Raw genomic sequence first — 18,929 nt, 5'->3', positions numbered from 1 at the left:
TGGATACTTCTGAGATGCTAGTAAGTGGAAGGACTGGGATTCAGATTTTTCTCATGTGAGTTGATTACATTTTACATCATTGCTTGCTTGAAACTGGCTTCCCTGTTCTGTTTCTAGTGATAAGTTAACAACTTTAGCAAAGTAAAATCCCTGAATGGAGGTTGGTAAATGTTTTGTTTCCAAAGGCCTTCTTTGCTGCTGAAAGAATTGTTTTTTTTAAAGACGATAAAAACCTTTTTGTGGTGAAGACATAGCCTTAAAGTTGTGAATACACTTGCTTGTTAATGAACATTAACAATTTTCTTCAATCACTTTGAGTGAAATAGTTCCTCCTTAACTGATACCATTAAATTACATTATCAGTGAATTCTGCTAGCATAGGAGTGGTGGTATGTTGATGTTGCACACCCCAGCTACACTGCCACCTTTAAAAGGAAAGATTGAGGTGGGGTCCTAAAGCTTTGTCTAAAGATGTTCTGTAGCTGCCAATAGGTACAATGATAACAGCTTTACCTTACAATTTTTTTTCTGTACATGTTAAACCATCTTATTCTACCACTATGTTTTCACTTATATAGTTTAAGTATACTGGTGCTTTACTGGTGAGCTGATCCCTTCCCCTTAACAAAAGGGGACTTTACAAAGTAATTTTGATGGTACTGGGAGCTATTACACTGATTCAAACAAATGGACTCTGCTTTAAATAATCAGGTCCTTGATTCTGCTGTCTGTCTGCATAGGCTCAGAAACTTTTAAAGCACATGCTTGAATATCCATGTTTTTAGGGTCTTATTTCTCAAGTTCAGAATGGAAGAGGCTTGTGGGTGACCCTATGCACTAGGTCAGTATTTCTCAAACTTTATTGCCTCGGGGCCTCCTAACAAAAATTACTACATGACCCCAGGAGGAGGACCAAAGACCAAGCCACAGGCGGGAGGGCATGTAACGTTAGGTCTGGGTGGTGGGGCTTGGGCTTCAGACTTGCTGAGACCCAGGCAAACCACCCTTGGTGACCCTGCTGGGGAGCAGGGTCAGGCACTTGCCCTGCTCTAGCTGCCTGGCACTCCCCCACCCCCACCTCTCAATTCCGTTTGTGAGCACTATCTTCTGGCATGCAGAACCACACACACTGCACGTGCGACTTAACCATGCTGTTTCTGGAGTCAGAACCCCACCCCAAGCAGTAGCTCCCCCCCACCATGCGGCAGCACGCCCCATCCCCTCAGTGTCTCCTACGGCTCTACTCTCAAGAGCCTCGAAACCAGCCAGTGGTATGGCCCCCTGGGAGTCCCTGGTACTGCCCCTAGAGGCCCACACCCCATGTGTCCCCCACCTCCCTAACATTCCTTAACCCCCCCATGGTACACCCCATAGAGTCCCCCTCCCCCACCAGGTATTCATGCCTGCCCTACAATTTCCATACCCAGATGTGGCCCTCAGGCCAAAAAGTTTGCCCACCCCTGGCAAAGAGTGTACACTTACCAAGTTTGTGGACAATATCAAGCTGTGAGGGGTTGCAAGTGCTTTGGAGGATAGGATTAAAATTCAAAATCATCTGGACAAACTGGAGAAATGGTCTGAATAGGATGAAATTCAATAAGGACATATGCAAAGTACTCCACTTAATCAGTTGCACACATACAAAATGGGAAATGACTGCCTAGGAAGGAGTACTGCGGAAAGGGATCTGGGGGGTCATAGTGGACCACAAACTAAATATGAGCCAACAGCATAACGCTGTTGCAAAAAAACCAACCAACCAACCATCATTCTAGGATGTATTAGCAGGAGTGTTGTAAGCAAGAATTCATGCTGATTAGGCCTCAACTAGAGTATTGGGTCCAATTCTGAGCGCCACATTTCAGGAAAGATGTGGAAAAATTGGACAGTCCAGAGCAGAGCAACAAAAAGATTAAAGGGCTAGAAAACTGAGGAAAGGTTGAAAAAATTGGGTTTGTTTAGTGTGGAAAAGAGAAGACTGAGAGGGGACATAACAGTTGTCAAGTACATAAAAGGTTGTTAAAAGAGAAGGGAGAAAACCTGTTCTTAACCACTGAGGATAGGACAAGAAGCAATGAGCTTAAATTGTAGCAAGGGAGGTTTAGGCTGGACATTAGGAAAAACTTCTTAATTATCAGGGTGGTTAAGGACTGGAATAAATTGCCTAGGGAGGTTGTGGAATCTCCATCATTGGAGATTTTTAAGCTTAGATAAACACCTGTCAGGAATGGTCTAGATAATAGTCCTGCCATGAGTGTAGGGGACTGGACTAGAGAACCTCTTGAGGTCCCTTTCAGTCCTATAATTACCTACTATTGACCACATGACAAAAGCAGTGCCCCATCTCTCATGAAGACCTTGATAGGAATGGAAAATATTCTAGGGAACATGGTTTTCCTAACCTCAAAAATCCACTTCACTCTGGTTTCCTGTCCTAATCCTTTAGCAGACTCCGTTTTGCTGCTGTGCTGGATTTATACTTCCCCACACATGGGGCATTAATGTTCTGTGGCCTCCAGTCTGTCCTGTCCCTCCCCAACCCATGATCATAAGGCCTTAACTATTCTTCCAGATTCCATTCAAACCATCAATTACAGGGGGAGGGTGACAGCATTTATTCATTTTTGGTTGTGTGTTAAAAAGCATATGCCTAATCACACTGTCTTGCAAACTGCTGTGTACTCAGAGTTCAGGGTTGGGTTAGTGGTCCAAATTGGAGGTTGTTTGAAAGTCTGGTTGACATAGCAAAGACTTGGAGAAAAAACTCTTATTGTAAGCATCCCTTTGTATTTTCATATCCAGCTGCACATGCCATTTTGTCTTGAAGGGGGTTCCTCACTAGCCTGGTGCTGTGTGTAGCATCTTTACACTTCAGGCCCACACTGAGATTATGAGGGCTCCTGGATATATTTTCAGAGGAGCAGCTGGTGCTGTTCTTGGTTCTGAAGATAGCCAAGTTGGGGTGGATGGCGTAGAAAAGGTAGGTAGCAGTTGCAGGAATATGACTGTAAATGGGGAAAAGAACCAGTGGGTTGATTCTGGAACTCACCAGTTCTGACACTTTCTTGGCACCCCATATGTAAAATGTAAAAGCCTGCCTTGAAGCAGGGTGGTTTAGGGAACTACTTGATGTCAGAGGCTTTCAGTCCCAAGGAAACCTGCTCCCAGCTGGTACAGTAATTCTACAAGTGTCATAGGCTTCCTAGGACGAGGGGAAGCTTGAACACAACGCTGTTGGTGTCTGAACTCCTTCAGATCTGTTTCTGTGTCCTTTGCCAGACTGACTGATGGTGAGGGTGTTAGCTTCACATTCTTCTATCTTTAAAAAAATAAGATGAGGTCCTAGAGAGGCAGCAGCATTGGAAGCAGCAGTTTTTAAATTGGTATCCTCATTTCTTGTCCAATCAGCTCAGGATAGGGGAATACAATCTCTAGTTGTGCCATACAGGCAGCTAGAAGACTTGGCCTTTACTTCAGTGACAATGGGCACCTGAATAAAAGTAAAATAGAATCCTCTACTTTTAAATACTTTTAAGTATATAGCACTCAAAGTTGTCTGAATCAATTTAGATTTGGGGGAAAAGTTCCTACAATGATATTAAAGAATTAGTTCATATGCAGAAGTATAACAAACCCACAAGTTAAAATATTTGATTTATTTTCCTCACCTAGAAAACAAACCACCCAGCATTAAGATGCACATCGTCTTCCCAAATTTATCCTAATAAAACTTTTGAAGATTTATACAATTTCTACAGAAACATACAGTGTATCAAAATCTGCATAAATCAAATTTATAAAATGTGTAGAAATGCATAGTGATATTATCATCAGTTTACAAAGCAAGATATGGGAAAAAAAATTTCCCCAAGCAGGCTACAATAGGAAAAGTCATTACAGCAACAGCTTCTGATGTTTTCATGTTTTGTAGTTTGCAGTTTCAGATACAGATTCATATGCACATACAGTATCTTTTAATGAATTGCACAAAATACCCATTTAAAATACACACCTTCACGATTTATATGCCACCTTTCTTTCACTGATGCATAGTAACATGATTAATCTACCCAACACAAAAAATGGAGTCAGTTTTCACACACACAAATAATAAAGTTACCTATACTCTTATTCTCCTTTTTCCAGTTTTTCCCTCCTTTATTTTCTAATTTTATTTTTCACACCTTTTAAAGGACAGCTGAGAAGTTTAAAGAAGCCAGAGATCCCAAATCATTGCCAAAATATGCATAGATAGATATCTAAAGGCAGAATTTGACCTTTATAAAGCTGTGATACATAACCCTTACTAACTTAAATGGAAGTTACACGCAATGCTAATCTGCATTTGAGGGTAGAATTTGGTTCTAAAACAAATACTTTCAAGGTCTGATCCTGTGAGGTGCAAAGGGCTCAACTCCTAGTAAGTCAAGGCAACTCATGATGTTAATAGTCTCAGAGTCTGGATCTAAAACTAGTTGATAGTGCCCCTTTAAAGTCTACCCCTGTATGTTAATTAGTTTGAATTTTTTTTTTTTAACTTAAAGTTTTAGTTCACCTCCAGGTGAATTCAATTTATATTAACAATGTCACAAAATCCTTGACCATTCTTAATTTTATACATTGCTTTAGCTTTAAAATACATCAGAGGTTTGTACGGCATGATAAAACAAAGAAGTTAGTGTTTGTAAGTTCTTAGCTGTAATTCAGAGCGCTCTCTTCATCAGATATATCACGGAACGCTTTCAGGTTCAGTTTCTTTTGGCTTTTTTTTAATACTGAAAATAAAATAAATGTTTAATTGCTTTAGTGCTGTCTCAGACTATGTCTACACTCTGGATCTTACAGCAGCACAGCTGTACCACTGTAGCTGCGCCGCTGTAACGCTCTCCCTGCAGCATTAATTAAACCACCCCCAACGAGCAGTTATAACTATGTTGGAGGGAGACGCTCTCCCGCTGACAGCACTGTCTACACTGGCGCTTTTGTTGGTAAAACTTACGTCAGTTGGGGTGGGGGTTTTTCACTCACCGATCCAACAAAAGCGCTAGTGTAGACAAAGCCTAATATACCAGCTGCATCCAGGTGCTACTCAGCATATTTCCAGTGAAATTACAGAACCTAGCTTCAAAAGGGACATTTTGCAATATTTTTGGGACCCCCTACAGCATTTCTGGTGTGGTCTGTACCTTTATTTGCCTTACCAATATGTAGTAAATACAGAAGTCACATTGGCAACACAAACTTGTCTTAGGTAATTACATGGGTGGTACAATTAATCCTTATCAATGACATATCAACATATCCATACCATACAGTCCATCAAATGTTTTTCGTGTAAAATATATAGAGAAATGAAAGAGGCACTAAATATGTTGAAATCTACCTTTCCAAAAAAGCAGCATGATTGTGAAAGAAGGCCACTCTGGCTAGTAACCTGTGGCAGTGCTTGGTAGGATGTAAAATTAAATAAAAAGATACAACAGGTTGATAATCACCACATTATGTGAAAGTCTGGTTACTCCAACCTTTTCAAGTGTGTGTAAAAAAACTGCCTTCAGACCCCTGAGTGAAATCCCAAAGAAGACCACAGTGCCTTTAACTTTGTTCCTATAAAACACAGATAAGAGCACATGAAACCCCTAACATCTTAAAACAAAAAGATGTAAACATCTACAAAGTTTAAGGTAAAAGCAGTTTTGTAAACATTAACTGCAGATGATAATGTTATTGTAATATCACAGTTCATCTATGTCCTTCAGCCAAGTTAGGAGATTTCAGGCTTGCAGCTGTACAAAGTTAATAGTTGCAGCAGTTTTCAGGTTATTTTCAGTCCTGCACAAATTAATGTTTCAGTAGGCCAGGTTTTTGTTTGTTTTGTCTATACACTAAGAATGTTGTTCATTTCCCATTTTTGTGTTGCTTTACCGGAGTCACATTCAGTGATAAAGACTTGGTGTAAGACCTCTGAGCGATCTAAGCACTTCCCTGAAGGAATATGGGTAAATCTATGTAGCTTCTGGAAAACAAAAGAATCAGAAATAGATTTAAAATTTTCCCCATCTAATATGTGTAGCTGTTTAAAAACAAATTACCCAGGGTCCTTGTGAAAGTATCATTTCTACATTAATAATTTTATCACTTTTTAGGCCTACATTTTCACATCTTGAAATGTTACATTATAAAAGTAAATAGATGCACTTGGTCCATTTTAAAAACCCATACTTATTCCTCATAGGAAACAGGTTAATTCTGCATAACTGATTCTAAACTATGTTTTCAATGTTTGATTTAAAAAAATCTAGGTTAGACAATTTTTTTTTATTAAAGACAAATGCTTGAAAACAAGACCTTTCCTGCTTAGGATTGCTATCTGATCTGGCTGTTTATGCTTCACCTAAACTTATAACCATAATGCCAACATCAGAGCAATTCAAATATTTGGGGTGAAAGTGAGGATTTGCCTCAGCTCTTCTCCCACATTTCCTTTTTCCAATGGTAGCAGGGAGAAGTGGGGTTATGAGATAGCTGTTGTCCCCCAGATCAACAAAAGTCAGCAAAAGACAAAGGGAATAGTCTGACCAGATCTGGCTATACTCTCTCTGGGATACCTGAGTGGCCTATAGCAGCACTGCTACCGAATCCCTATAGTCACATAACTGATTCACTACAGTGGCACAAATATTGTGACTGTTTGACCGACACAGAAACACCTCCCCAAAAATGTTGCTGTTCATGTCTGCCCTGGGCATCACATTTCTTGTACTGATTATAATTGTTATCTTTCTGCCCCAGTCCACCCCCCTCAGTGAGAATATATTTTAAAAATGGGTTGCACAGTAATTAAACACTGAAAATCTGGCTCACAAGTGCACCCAGTTTCCAGTGTTTGTTTGCTTACCCATCTTTTATCGTCTTTTATCACGTTTCTTTGAAAATAAACCCAATGTTTTGGTCCACATTCTGTGCTGTGCCTACTGGACCACTGTCTCCTAACTTCTAGTAACAGAAACACTGAAGCAAACAATTGCACAATTGGCACAGCTACTGTGGAAAGGGATTCAACTCATGTAAAAACAAAGCCTAATGAAGTGGCAAGTAACATGCTGGGCCACATTAGAATTGGTGGAGAGCAAACAAGTTATACATATATACTACAGAACAAAGTAGACACCAAAACAGTGTGTATTGATTTTTATCTAAATTCCTGGAATTTAAAGATCTTGTCTGTCTCTTCCCAACTTTTTAGCTCCATACAAACAGCTTTTTGTTATTCAGGACTTCACAGCTGTATGCAAATATTACAAAAACTTGCATGTCAGTGGAAGGCAAATGGACTTTCACCACATAATGCTTAACAAAGAATCTAGCTGCTTCAGGCAAATAGAATTCAGATACCAACAGACTAATGAGTGAATTAATAAATGCCCAACAAGCTAGATGGTAATGATTCAGAAAACAACTGGGTAATAGCAATCTGGCATTCAACCCTATTAGACCATATTATGCCCTCAAATACACAATCGAGGTGTGTGTGTGCACGTATTTAAAGGCCAAATTTCCTTATTAGTGTACTCTGTCTCTCTCTTTTTACTGGAACAAAAGTATAAGCTGACTCATTAAATATAATAGAGTATGATAAAAATGTTTTCAAAGTTAATACCTATACGAAAATACGTATTTACTTAATAACTATTACAAGCTATGAAATCAATACTTCATTTAAAAATTCAGATCTTTCACAACAGCATTACACAGCAGCCACACACATCATTTAGAAAAGATAAGACAATATTTACTCAGCGAATAGTTAGCTAACTCAAAAGAACAAAACCAAATGCTGAACAAGGCACAGGGCAACACATAAAAATAATTAAATTTAGCAGAAATAGAATTAGCATTGCTGTACTTCCCTTATCCCCTCTCAGGACTGCTGAAGAATGTAATTTAAATGGAACGCTATTTCAGTCTAGATATGCAAGGTAATCAAATTACATTATTCGAGCTGCTAAATTCACCCTAGCATCTATGCCAGCTTCTGGCAGTACAGACATTGTAGAGAACTCTCTTGGTGGGAAGGACATTAGCAGGAAGGCTGCTGTGAGCATAAGCTGTTGCAACCTTCATCGGGGTGTGCGGGCCACCACAGTGCCAAAAAGGGGGCAGCGGGAATGTGCTGATTCAGCACATACCCATGGAATCATAGGACCGGCAGGGATCTTGAGAGGTCATTTAATCCAGTCCCCTGTACTGATCGCAGGACTAAGTATTATCTAGACCACCCCTGAGCGGTGTTTGTCTAACCTGCTCTTAAAATCTCCAATGATGGAGATTCCACAACCTCCCTAGGCAATTTATTCCAGTATTTAACCACACTGACAGTTACGAAGTTTTTCCTAATATTTAACTGAAACCACCCTTGCTGCAATTTAAACCCATTGCTTCTTGTCCTATCCTCAGAGGTTAAGGAGAACAATTTTTCTCCCTCTTCCTTGGCAGCAGCTGTCCTGGTGGAACTTAAAGCTGCTTTCCTGCAGTGGAAATCCTGGGAGAGTGTCAACAAAACCCATCTTCCCTCAGAGTGAATTCCTCCCAGAAAGCAAGGGGAGAGCCTGGTACAGGAAAGTGAAATTTACATTTTGCCACACCAAGTTCAGTGAATCTGGTCCTACAGTTTTACTTCCAGATGTGTGCACAAAGTCTAACGACATGGGGTTTAAAAAACGTCTTAACAAATTGCCTACCCTTGCACCATATGCTCACATACCTTGAAGTATTGCCATTCCTTGTATTCATTCAGATTACAGTGCGTAATCATAACTTTTGATCCATCAGGTCCTTTAGTCAAACACTGGTCATACTGCATGAGTTGATTAGCTTCATTTATTCGAAAAAGCTAAAAGAAAAATTTTTGTTACTGTAAACACAAAGGGTGAACTTATAAGGTAACTGAAATGTTAGAAGCAATACTATAACGATTAATTTAAATCGTCTGGAATAGTCTTTTGAAATTATCATCACACCTACTTTTGCTTGAATAGGGGTGATTTATTTTAAGTGATGCAACATATTAGCTTTTCATTATCAGAGACTTAGCATATGAAGTACCTTCTTTCTGAGCTCAGAAAACTAAATATATGAGACTACTAAATTAAGTTAAGAACAAAGGGGATAAATGCAAAAGATGTTATCTGAGAGGCTCCTGAGAAGAGCTGGATAAATCAATCTGCAGTTTGATGGCTATATAATCACTATCTTTCAAAGAGCTGATAGCCAGTGAACTTTTGTCCTCACCAGTATTTTCAAATGAAGACAATAATAAATTTAAAAACTAAAGAGCACTGGGCCAGAGGGAAAACTACCAAACTTAAATACAAACAGATAATTTCTGCTACTTCTTAGATTGGCATTTTATTAAGGTAAGATTTTAGGACTGAAAAAGAATGATTTTTTCACAGGCTTTCTCGAGTACTGTATACTGAAAATGTATTTTCACAGGGTACTGTGCTATATTTTAAACTACAGTGACAACAGTGACATTTTTACATTAAGAGCCAACTGAACATGATTTTTGAACAGGGACATCATCCTGTATGTTACTGCACTACTGACAAAGCTTGACTGCATAGGGTTAAGTCATATATATATATATGGAAGATAACTTTTTGTTAACCTCTTCTTACCATTTTGCTTTGAGCCATTTTTCAGTTTACAGACTTCCAAAATTTAAAGTATCAAATTCAAGAAGATAAAGCTACCTGACTGCCTGAAGTAGGTTGTACATTTGTCCTTGTGGTGGTGAGATGGCAAAATTGTGAAGACGTGGGGCAAATTGTGCAATAGTCTTATTACAATTATCTATTAGGAACTAAGCTTTTTCCAGTTTAACTCAGCTTCACTTATGAATTAATTTGTATTTGATTCCTTGTTTCTGGTAGTGGAAAGCCATTTAGTGCATCAGTGCATTGCAGACCTATAACTATATCACAGTTCTGAGAAGTAATAACTAAGGCACCACAGTGGGTAAGGGGAATATTTCCTGAGTGGAAACAAATCCCAAATTCCCACCCATAAAAGCTGACACAGTTCACGACTTTTCCCCCGCATTTATTCTACTTTTTGGTAAGCACAGTAGTTTTAGGGACTTTATCAGAGAAACAGCTTTATGATTATTCATTGCATCGACTGTCTCTTTCAAACTTCTCGCCTCAAGGTTATTTACCTGATTTCCTCCCATTCTGTGGCATGGTCCAAGTTCAACAAAGCCGCCATTGGTGTGCCCCATGCTATCTATGCAGTAAGCAGTTTCAAAGCCTCTGATCTGTGGGGAGAAGGGGAAAAGGGGTTTTGCACTTTAGTTTAGACCTTGGACAAATATGATGTCCAGTGCAAAGAAGTTAAGGAATATCCTACTCATCGTCCTCCAAAACGAATAGTATACACAGATATTTGAAGCAAGACTGCAAGAAATTGGAATCAAATGAGATAAGGCTGTTAAATTATCAGGAGAAAGTTTTATGAATCCAACTGGCCATACTAATTTGAGAGCTATTGTGAGATAACAGACATAAGTATGCTAGTGAATATACTGTATGGAAGTTTGATTTCAAATTTACCATATTCATACAGAGCAGGAGCTCTTTCAGGTGTAGGCCTGGTTTCTTATGCAGTTAATCCCCCATGAAAGGATGTTCAATTCTTTATATGTTCCTAAATGGTGTGCAGCAGGGGCTTGTAATTAGGGTTGATCGGGCTTTCCACCTAGGAGAGGATCTGAGGGATGAGATAGAAGGTTGTTTTATTCAGACTTAAAACGAAATGGAGCTTGACCTGAATGTCAGAAAATTACTATGATAAAGCGTCAACATTGTAGAGTTCTGGTGTCCGCATTTTAAAAAAGATTGTGCAAAACTAGAGGGTGCAGAAAAGAACCACAAAATTATTTGAAGTACGGAGAAAATGCCGTACACATTGAGAGACTTAAAGAGCTCAATGAAAAAGAAAACGGAGAGCTTATCTGATACATTGGGGGGGGGGGGGGAGGAGAGGGGAAACACTGGGTACTAAATGATTCATGATTGGCAGCTAAAGTCAGTCATATACAAATGGGAAATAAGGCAAAAAACAAACAAACAGTGAAGGTGATTAACCACTGGAAAAAAATGTCTCCTTTGATATCTTCAGATCAAGACTGGATGCCTGTTTGGAAAGTATGCTTTAGTCAAACAAGTTTTTGAGCTAAATGCAGGGGTAACTGGGTGAACTGTAAGAGCCTGTCATATACATATTGTTTGACTAGTTAATTGTCACGGGATGAATGGCCAAAAATTCCCTTTTAGAGGAGTTGGGCCTAGCTTCGCATATTATAGTAGGGAGGTAGCTGAGACATATCAGCAAAGAATCAGGTGATTATAAAAAGGCAGAAAGTGACTCAGCTGGAACAGAGCTGCCAGGAGCCTGAAGGCAGTAACAGGAAGGAGAGCTAGAACTACCAGTAAGTAGTTTGACTCCTGTAGGAGGAAGCAGGGTCTGGCTGTCAGGCAAGTGGCCTGTAGAATGGAAACCTGTAGTGAATAGATAAGCCCCTACAGAACACCCCAGGTTATGGGGGAAGGGATGCTCAATGTGCTGCACTAATTTTATGTGGAAGAAATAAAACGGAAGCCCTGAGAAGAGGGTCTGCACCAGATTCTGGACATGATGTCACTTCTTCCTGGGCTGAGGGGACTGGCCAGCAGCCTAGAGTGATCTAAAGGTCTCTTCTGGCCTTAAATTCTATAAATCTATGGATATTTATCACAGCTGTCTTCCCAAACATATACAATTTATCACCAACCTTTGGAAGTCATGAACAGCAGGGATTAATGAAATTTCCAGTCAAATATTAACCCAGTTGTAGTAGAAAGAGAGAGCCTGAGTCACAAGCCCTTGTATAAAAGGTCTGAACTAAAGTAGTGGTCAAGCCTTGCTAATAGAAAGCAAAGTTAGCAAATGTCAGGCTGTGAGCAGAAGTCAGGTCCCGTTATAAAACATGCCTGCGTGCAGGTTCACAGACCCTGGCAAGAATAAGGCTGGTATTGCAAAAATATACACATTCCTGAGAAGTTCTAGGCATAGGAGACTCATGTAAACACCTTCCAAAAGGGTGGTACCAGAACACCCAGATACCAAGTAGGATGCAAACACACTCCCCAAAGCCGATACAAGGACACACTGACCCCCTCTTAAAGATAAGGTCAGGATGACAGGGTGATGAATAGAGATGTTTTGATCGATAAGCCCAATGTGTACAAGGTAAAAGGGTGGTAACTAACCATGTCACAGGGGCAATATGTAAATTGTTTGTATTGGTGTATAAAGAAGAGTCTCAGAGGGAGTGTCTTTGACTGGCCAAGGGGGGAATGGAGAATCCTGCCATTCGCTGAGCTGGTCCATTGTTACAGGCATACATGTGCTAGTGTAACTGCAGAAATTTGACCGGGGAGCTAGGACCTGGCTGGGTGCCTTTGCTACTAAACCAAGTCTTGTGGTCTTATTGGGAAGTTCGATCGGAGCCTGCTGTATGGGCTATCTGGCCAGAGCCAATGCAGCACGCAGAGAGAACACACATGCAGCCAATGACTAACTACATCAGTGTCGTGGTTGTTCACCAGCATTCTAGTCTAGTGATTCCACAAACAAGGAGGGAGAACCTACCTGAAAGTTAGGGTGTTTTAAACAGCTGGAAATTAGTGAAGGATTTACATGAACACTAGCCCAAGAGGCTACAATAAAAAGCAGCCATCCACTTAGTGAAGGAATCCTTTAAATGTGAGAAAAATAGGATTGGAAAGAACCTTGTATCCAAGTAGCAGAGTCAAAAATGTTTTTGGCCACCCAGAAATACAGTTGAGGCAATAAGAAAAGGAGGACTTGTGGCATCCGATGAAGTGAGCTGTAGCTCAAGAAAGCCTACGCTCAAATAAATTTGTTAGTCTCTAAGGTGCCACAAGTACTCCTTTTCTTTTTGTGAATACAGACTAACATGGCTGCTACTCTGAAACCTGTCATTAATTGAGGCAATGTTATTAAAAGTGAAACAAAGGAGCATTAAAATACTGTAAACATTGTGTAATGACTGCTGGCCATCAATTAAGAGAGATCAAAAACATTTCAGAGAAGCCTGAGGACATAGCACTCTGATTGATGTCACACTACTTCAAGCTTCCTTGTCACTTCATCCAAGTCCCAGGGGCTGCTGGCTTCAATTCCTTTTTTCAGGGATGCTCTCTGTCAGGTGTCCCTCATTGCCTTCTTTTTTCCAGACACTATCACAGTGACTCTCACAGCTCAGTCAGGAGCTAGATGTTGACACATTTTCCCCACCTTAGGTGGACTTTGGAACAGTTCTATAGCTGATCCACTAATGTACTGCTTTGTATTAACTCTTGGGCAAGAGATTTGCCTTGATGGAGATGGTCTTATTTCCCCGGGCTTCCAGATGCAGGACTGTTTGTCCATCTTCATATGCACTTTGTACAAACAATTTCAAAGGCCTCATAATAGACCCTGACAGATTCCCAACATGCCTGTTGTGCACTGGACAACTCTGTACTCCACCACTGCTCTCTTGAAGTCACATAAGTAGACCCTTCATACCCATAGAAGAGGAAGTTCTTTAAACTACTCCCTTGCACATCTAATGGATTATCCAATTGACTAAGAAGTAGGATGGAACTCAGGGCTTATTCTGCCAGTTAGAACATTCACTATCTCTGCCTCCAGGTTCTGCAGAAGTGGGTTCAGTGTACTCATGGAGGAGACAGGGCAGGGCTTCTGGGTGACTAATAAACAATCTTCGTAAGCCAAGGCATTTCCCTGGCTGAACAGGGAATCCTACAAAGGAGTATGTAAAAAACCCAACTAGGATTGTCTGTGAAAGAGCATTCAATTCCTGTAAATCTGTGAAAGAGCATTCAATTCCTGTAAATCACATGCTGAATTTAAACCCTGCCAAGTAGTTTTTCTTGCAATTAAATGAGAATGCTGAATCTGTGATGTCCCAGTAATTTTAACAGCCTTCAAAGTCACATTCAAATGCAAATATCTTGATTATTCTGAATGAGTAATTGTCTCCAGATATGCCTTCTCTACATACACCAGTGTTCTTCATTGCAAGGCCTGCGAGCCAGTGGCAGCTCCCTAAGTTCTCTCGAAGCTGCGCAGCCGCACAGCAGGCTGTAAATACCTGTGCAGCAGCTCGAAAGGGCCGCACAGCAGAGACTTGGAGAGGAGAGAGGTTGGGGATGTGTGGGAACTGGGCAGGGAAGCAAGTTGGGGCTTGCAGGGCTCCTGTGGGGCTCTCCCCTGGCCCTGGAGCTCCCTGCTGCTGACAGGGGAGAGAGAGTGCCCCTTTCCCCCGTTGCTCCTGTGCTGCCGGCCGGCAGAGGGGAGAGAGGGCCCCTTCTCCTGGAGCTACTGTGCTGCCTGCCGGCAGGGGAGAGAAACATCCCTTCCTCAGAGCTAGCTGCTGCTGGCAGGGAGAGGGCTGGGGTGAGTTCTTGGACCCCAACCCCGGGGCAGCCTGCCTGCATTCCAAACTCCTCATCCCCGGCACCAGCCCAGAGCCCAGCACCCCCAGCCAGAGCCCTCACCCATGCCCCGCATCCCACCCCTCTGACCCAGCCCTGAGCCCTCTCCTGCACCTGAACCCCTCACCCCCATCCCCACCCTGTAGCCCTCACCCCCGCATGCCAACCATCTGCCCCAGCCCTGAGCCCCCTCCCACACCCCAAAACCCTCATCCACCCTAGAGCCCTCACCTCTGCACTCCACCCTCTGCCCTACCCTGGGCCATCTCTCACACTTCAACCCCACCCCGTGTGGCTTTCACATTGAAGTTTTTTTTGCCAAAGCGGCCCCTACTTCAAAAATAGTGAAGAGCACTGAACACCATATTGTGATTCCAAGTTTCTTCTCAAAATACATTCTTACTCTGAAAGGAGGACTCGGGATTATAAACATCAATGAAGAAGAGTAGACACAGACAAAAGAATTCTCAACAAAAATGTAGAACTAATAAAAAACACACGTTAAAACATCATGACTTGGTTGCTTACTGTTGCATTTGATCTCCTGTCCTTACTCTATAAATACAGTACTTTCATACCTGTCTGTCAGGTGTTATCCAGACTTGCTATTTAGTGTCATGGTTACTGGGTAAATTGTGCCTTAGAACACTAACTCCTTCGCACATTCACCCCAGGGAGACAGGCTTTGCTACCTTCCTCCCCTCTTGGTGGAACCATGTGGTTCTGCCACTTTTTAGACTGGATCTCTGGGCTGCAGCCTCCCTATTTATCAAATGAGTCAACCTGACAGGCTCCAGTGGGTTTAGCACCTGCAAGCTCATTATCTCTGGAGACCTGTGACCAGCAGCTAGTTAAAGTGACTCAAAAAGTAGCTTATTCAAAACAAAGTAGTATGATTTGCCAAAAGGAACACAACATCTAAGAAAATGGGTTAAACAACTAAATGTTGCATACACATATTAGTCTGCCTAGGATTACTCTCTCTATCCATAGCTTGGGTAGGTCCAGTTTATTACCATCTCTGGAGAGCCAGCCTGCCTGCTGCACTTCGGCAAGTCTGTCTGCCAGAAACTCATATCTAGCCATGGCTGCTGACAGCCCACTCATCTCCCCGCCGCCCCTTCTTCTCTAGGAAAGCATCTTGAAGGTTTAGGATCCTCTATGATCTTAGTCTTTTAGCCTTGAGAAGAGTAAAACATGCCAACCAGGTTGGAGCCAGGCAGAGGCATTCCCCCAATTAATAGCTCCACCCATTGTTCCCTTAAGGAGCCATATCTTTGTCATTGTATTGTTTTGTTTGCATGCCACTTAACAGCCTCCTTGGATTTAACTCCTGACACTCGGGCAGGATAATATTAAACAAACTGAGGTGATGCCATACTTGTAAAAAAATAATATACATATCTCCCTCATTTTCCACATTTATAAACAGTAACCAAAATAGTTCTTTGTTTTCTGTTTAAATATTAAAATATTTATCATGTACAAGAAGTTACAGAGTTCATTGTGGACTCCCAACTTTAAAAACCTATCGCATGTGCTGATTTTAGATACATTTACTGTACATACCTCTCCCCAGTCCACATTTTTAGACGGTAAGGGATAGTGTGAGGTTATATCATAGGCTATTTCTTCCATAAACCATTTAAAACTTTTGCAGTTGTGATCTTCACGGAACTTTTTCAGCTCAGATACATCCCCATATGGTAGTGCTTTTGTCTCTGGACGACTGGCATAGAAGTAATCTTTGTACTCATCCCACCAAACTTCCACCACTCTGACATAGTTCTGTATGGGGGGGGAAAAAAACATCACTACTGCAAAACAGAACCCATACCCAGAACCCATACCCATCACTACTGCAAAACAGAACCCATGTATGTATGAGGAATTTAATCCCACATATTTAAGAATTCTTATAAACATGTTAATACATGCGTTATACGCACCCAACTTGCCACCTTTAACAGAAGATACAGCACAAAAGTAGCCTTTTTATATATTTTTGGGGTAAGACTAGCATAAGTAAGTGAGCTTAGTGAAGGTACAAGTACTCCTCGTTCTTTTTGCTGATACAGACTAACCCGGCTACCACTCTGAAACCTTAGTGAAGGTTGTAATTATAACTAAGTCTGGGGAATTCTCTTTTTGAAGAAAAAGATACCTTAGTTATGAATAGAATGAAAACAGTGCTGTTCATTTGACTGCAATACTCTAGAAAATGTGATGTGTCATCTGCAGTTTATTTTCACCTTCTACGCTTCCTAGCATTAAAACAGAGAGTGACACCTATTAACCCCCAACTGGATACCACAAGTGATTTGGATTTTAGGGCTTTGTCAACACTACAGATGCCACTGCAGCACAGCTGTGTCACTGCAGTGCTGTAGTGCAGACACTTGCTACAGCAACACAAGGGCTTTTTTCTGTCATTGTAGTTAATCCCCCCATCTAACCTCTTGGGAGCAGATAGGGTGACAGAAGAATTCTTCCATTGAATTAGTTGTGTCTATACTGGAACATAGGTTGGCTTAATGACATCTCTTGGGGCATAAATTTTTCAACCTGAGTTTTAAGTGTGGATCAGGCCTTAAACAGTTCAACTGATACACAAGAAAGATTCCATCTCTTCTCCCATGCCTGCATTGGCTCGGCAGTACTAACAGGAATTACGATTATAAACATATATATATATATATATATATGAAAATAAAAAGTGTAAAATGATCTTTAACTTCACACAATCTTATCACACGCGGTCTTATTCCCCCCTTCCCCAGTCTTCATTTTCTTCCTTGGAGTAAGCTGTCAAGGAACCTGTTATGTGAAGTGTCTAGCACACATTTTTATATGGACCTCATCACTGTAGTATTTGAATGCATCTGTCACAGATGGTTCTCTCTTTCTTTCAGCATGGTACAGACAATGTTAACAATATGCAATTAAAACATTCTTGTCATTGAAGTAAGCAGATATGACTGAATACACAAGGGAGTAGAGACCTGTTTAGTAAGAAGGTACCAGTTTTACCTTGTCACTTTCAGAATAGAACTGCACTTTAAACTAGAACAGAATATTATTATAGCACAGGAATGCATCACACAGTATTTATGAGGATGGTAGTGGTGTATATTTTACTCAATAGGAAGAAAATGATTCCTGATGAGGAATTTTCATATAAACAAGTGCTTCAAGGACTTACTGACTATTCTTAAAGAAAAATGAGGGTTCTTTAAATAGAGAGAGTACGGTCACTTACAGTAACTTGATTTCTTCAAGATATTTTGTCCTGTGGCCATGTGCCTGTGCCCTCTTGACCAGAGAATGTAAAATGGTGTCTGCAGGCTCACATCTGCTCATAGCAGCGCCTGTGGCTTCCAAACAATGGCATATAAGGAGGCATGGACCTACTGTCACTCAGTTCCTTCTTGACTGTGAAGCCGAGCCTCCAGTGCTGAGAGGAAGGAGGACAGGACGTGAAGCATCCATAGGAACAAAACATCTCTAAGGACTCCAGTTACTGTAAAATAAGTAACATCTCCTCCTTTAAGTATGTATGTTCCACTGTAGGAGACTCCCAAGCAGTAACTCAGCCAGGAAGTCAGTGCTGAAGAGGCAAGTCCAAAATGTTTCAGAGGACTGCATCACCATCACCACAGGTAGTATAATCTCTGGAAGCAGGTAAAATGGTGTAATACTTGGCGAAGGTATGAATGGAAGGCCAAGTTGCTGTACTACAAATTTCTGTTATGGGAACATCCTTCAGCAGAGTACAGATGTGGACTGAGCTCCAGTGGAACATGCTGTCACTCTATGAAGGAACTAACTGCATCCTCACCGATTCATAGCAGGTTAAGATGCAACCCAAAACCCACTTAGTCTTTGAGTGGAAAGAGGTTGTTCTTCATCCCCTCTGCAAATGACACACATAGTTTAGGATGATCTTAATCCTGTCAAGGTAGAAGATGAGGGTCCTTCTGATGTCTAGTCTACGTTAACTGGTTCACTCCTCTGGAGGTATGAGGTTTTTGGGTAGAACACAGGCAGGTGTATCTCTTGCTTAATGTGGTACTCCAAAGAGACCCTCAGGAGGAAGCGAGGAGGGGGATGTAGTGTAACCTCATCTTTATAAAAGGTGGTATATAGTGGGTCAACCATAAGAGCACTGAGCTCTCCCATTCACTGCCTGAAGTGATGGCTATGAGGAATGAAGACTTGGAGATGTGGAGAGAAACAGACCACCACTGGTTCAAAATGGAGGTTTCCTCAGGGGACTGAGAACCAATCTGAAGTCCTATTGGGGAGCTGGGTTCCGTACAGGGGGGAAACAAATTGCATACGCCCTTGAGGAATGTAGCTGTA

General features: G+C 41.2%; 1 protein-coding gene across 3 annotated transcripts in view; it reads right to left on the bottom strand.

Moving 5' to 3' along the window:
* Window positions 1–3,641: 3,641 nt before the first annotated feature.
* Window positions 3,642–18,929, bottom strand: part of GALNT7 (polypeptide N-acetylgalactosaminyltransferase 7) — a 111,589-nt gene continuing 96,301 nt past the window's right edge. For all 3 annotated transcript variants that reach the window (XM_073341645.1, XM_073341644.1, XM_073341646.1), the window contains 4 exons: window positions 16,137–16,355; window positions 10,220–10,318; window positions 8,765–8,893; window positions 3,642–6,016 (listed from right to left, as the gene is read on the bottom strand). In XM_073341645.1, coding sequence (XP_073197746.1) covers window positions 5,879–6,016; window positions 8,765–8,893; window positions 10,220–10,318; window positions 16,137–16,355 — 585 coding nt within the window. In that variant the 3' untranslated portion in view covers window positions 3,642–5,878. The remainder of the gene's footprint in view (window positions 6,017–8,764; window positions 8,894–10,219; window positions 10,319–16,136; window positions 16,356–18,929) is intronic.

The sequence above is a fragment of the Lepidochelys kempii genome, chromosome 4 (genome assembly GCF_965140265.1).
Source record: "Lepidochelys kempii isolate rLepKem1 chromosome 4, rLepKem1.hap2, whole genome shotgun sequence".
Lineage (NCBI taxonomy): Eukaryota > Metazoa > Chordata > Testudines > Cheloniidae > Lepidochelys > Lepidochelys kempii.
This window is presented reverse-complemented; position numbering and strand designations above follow the sequence as displayed.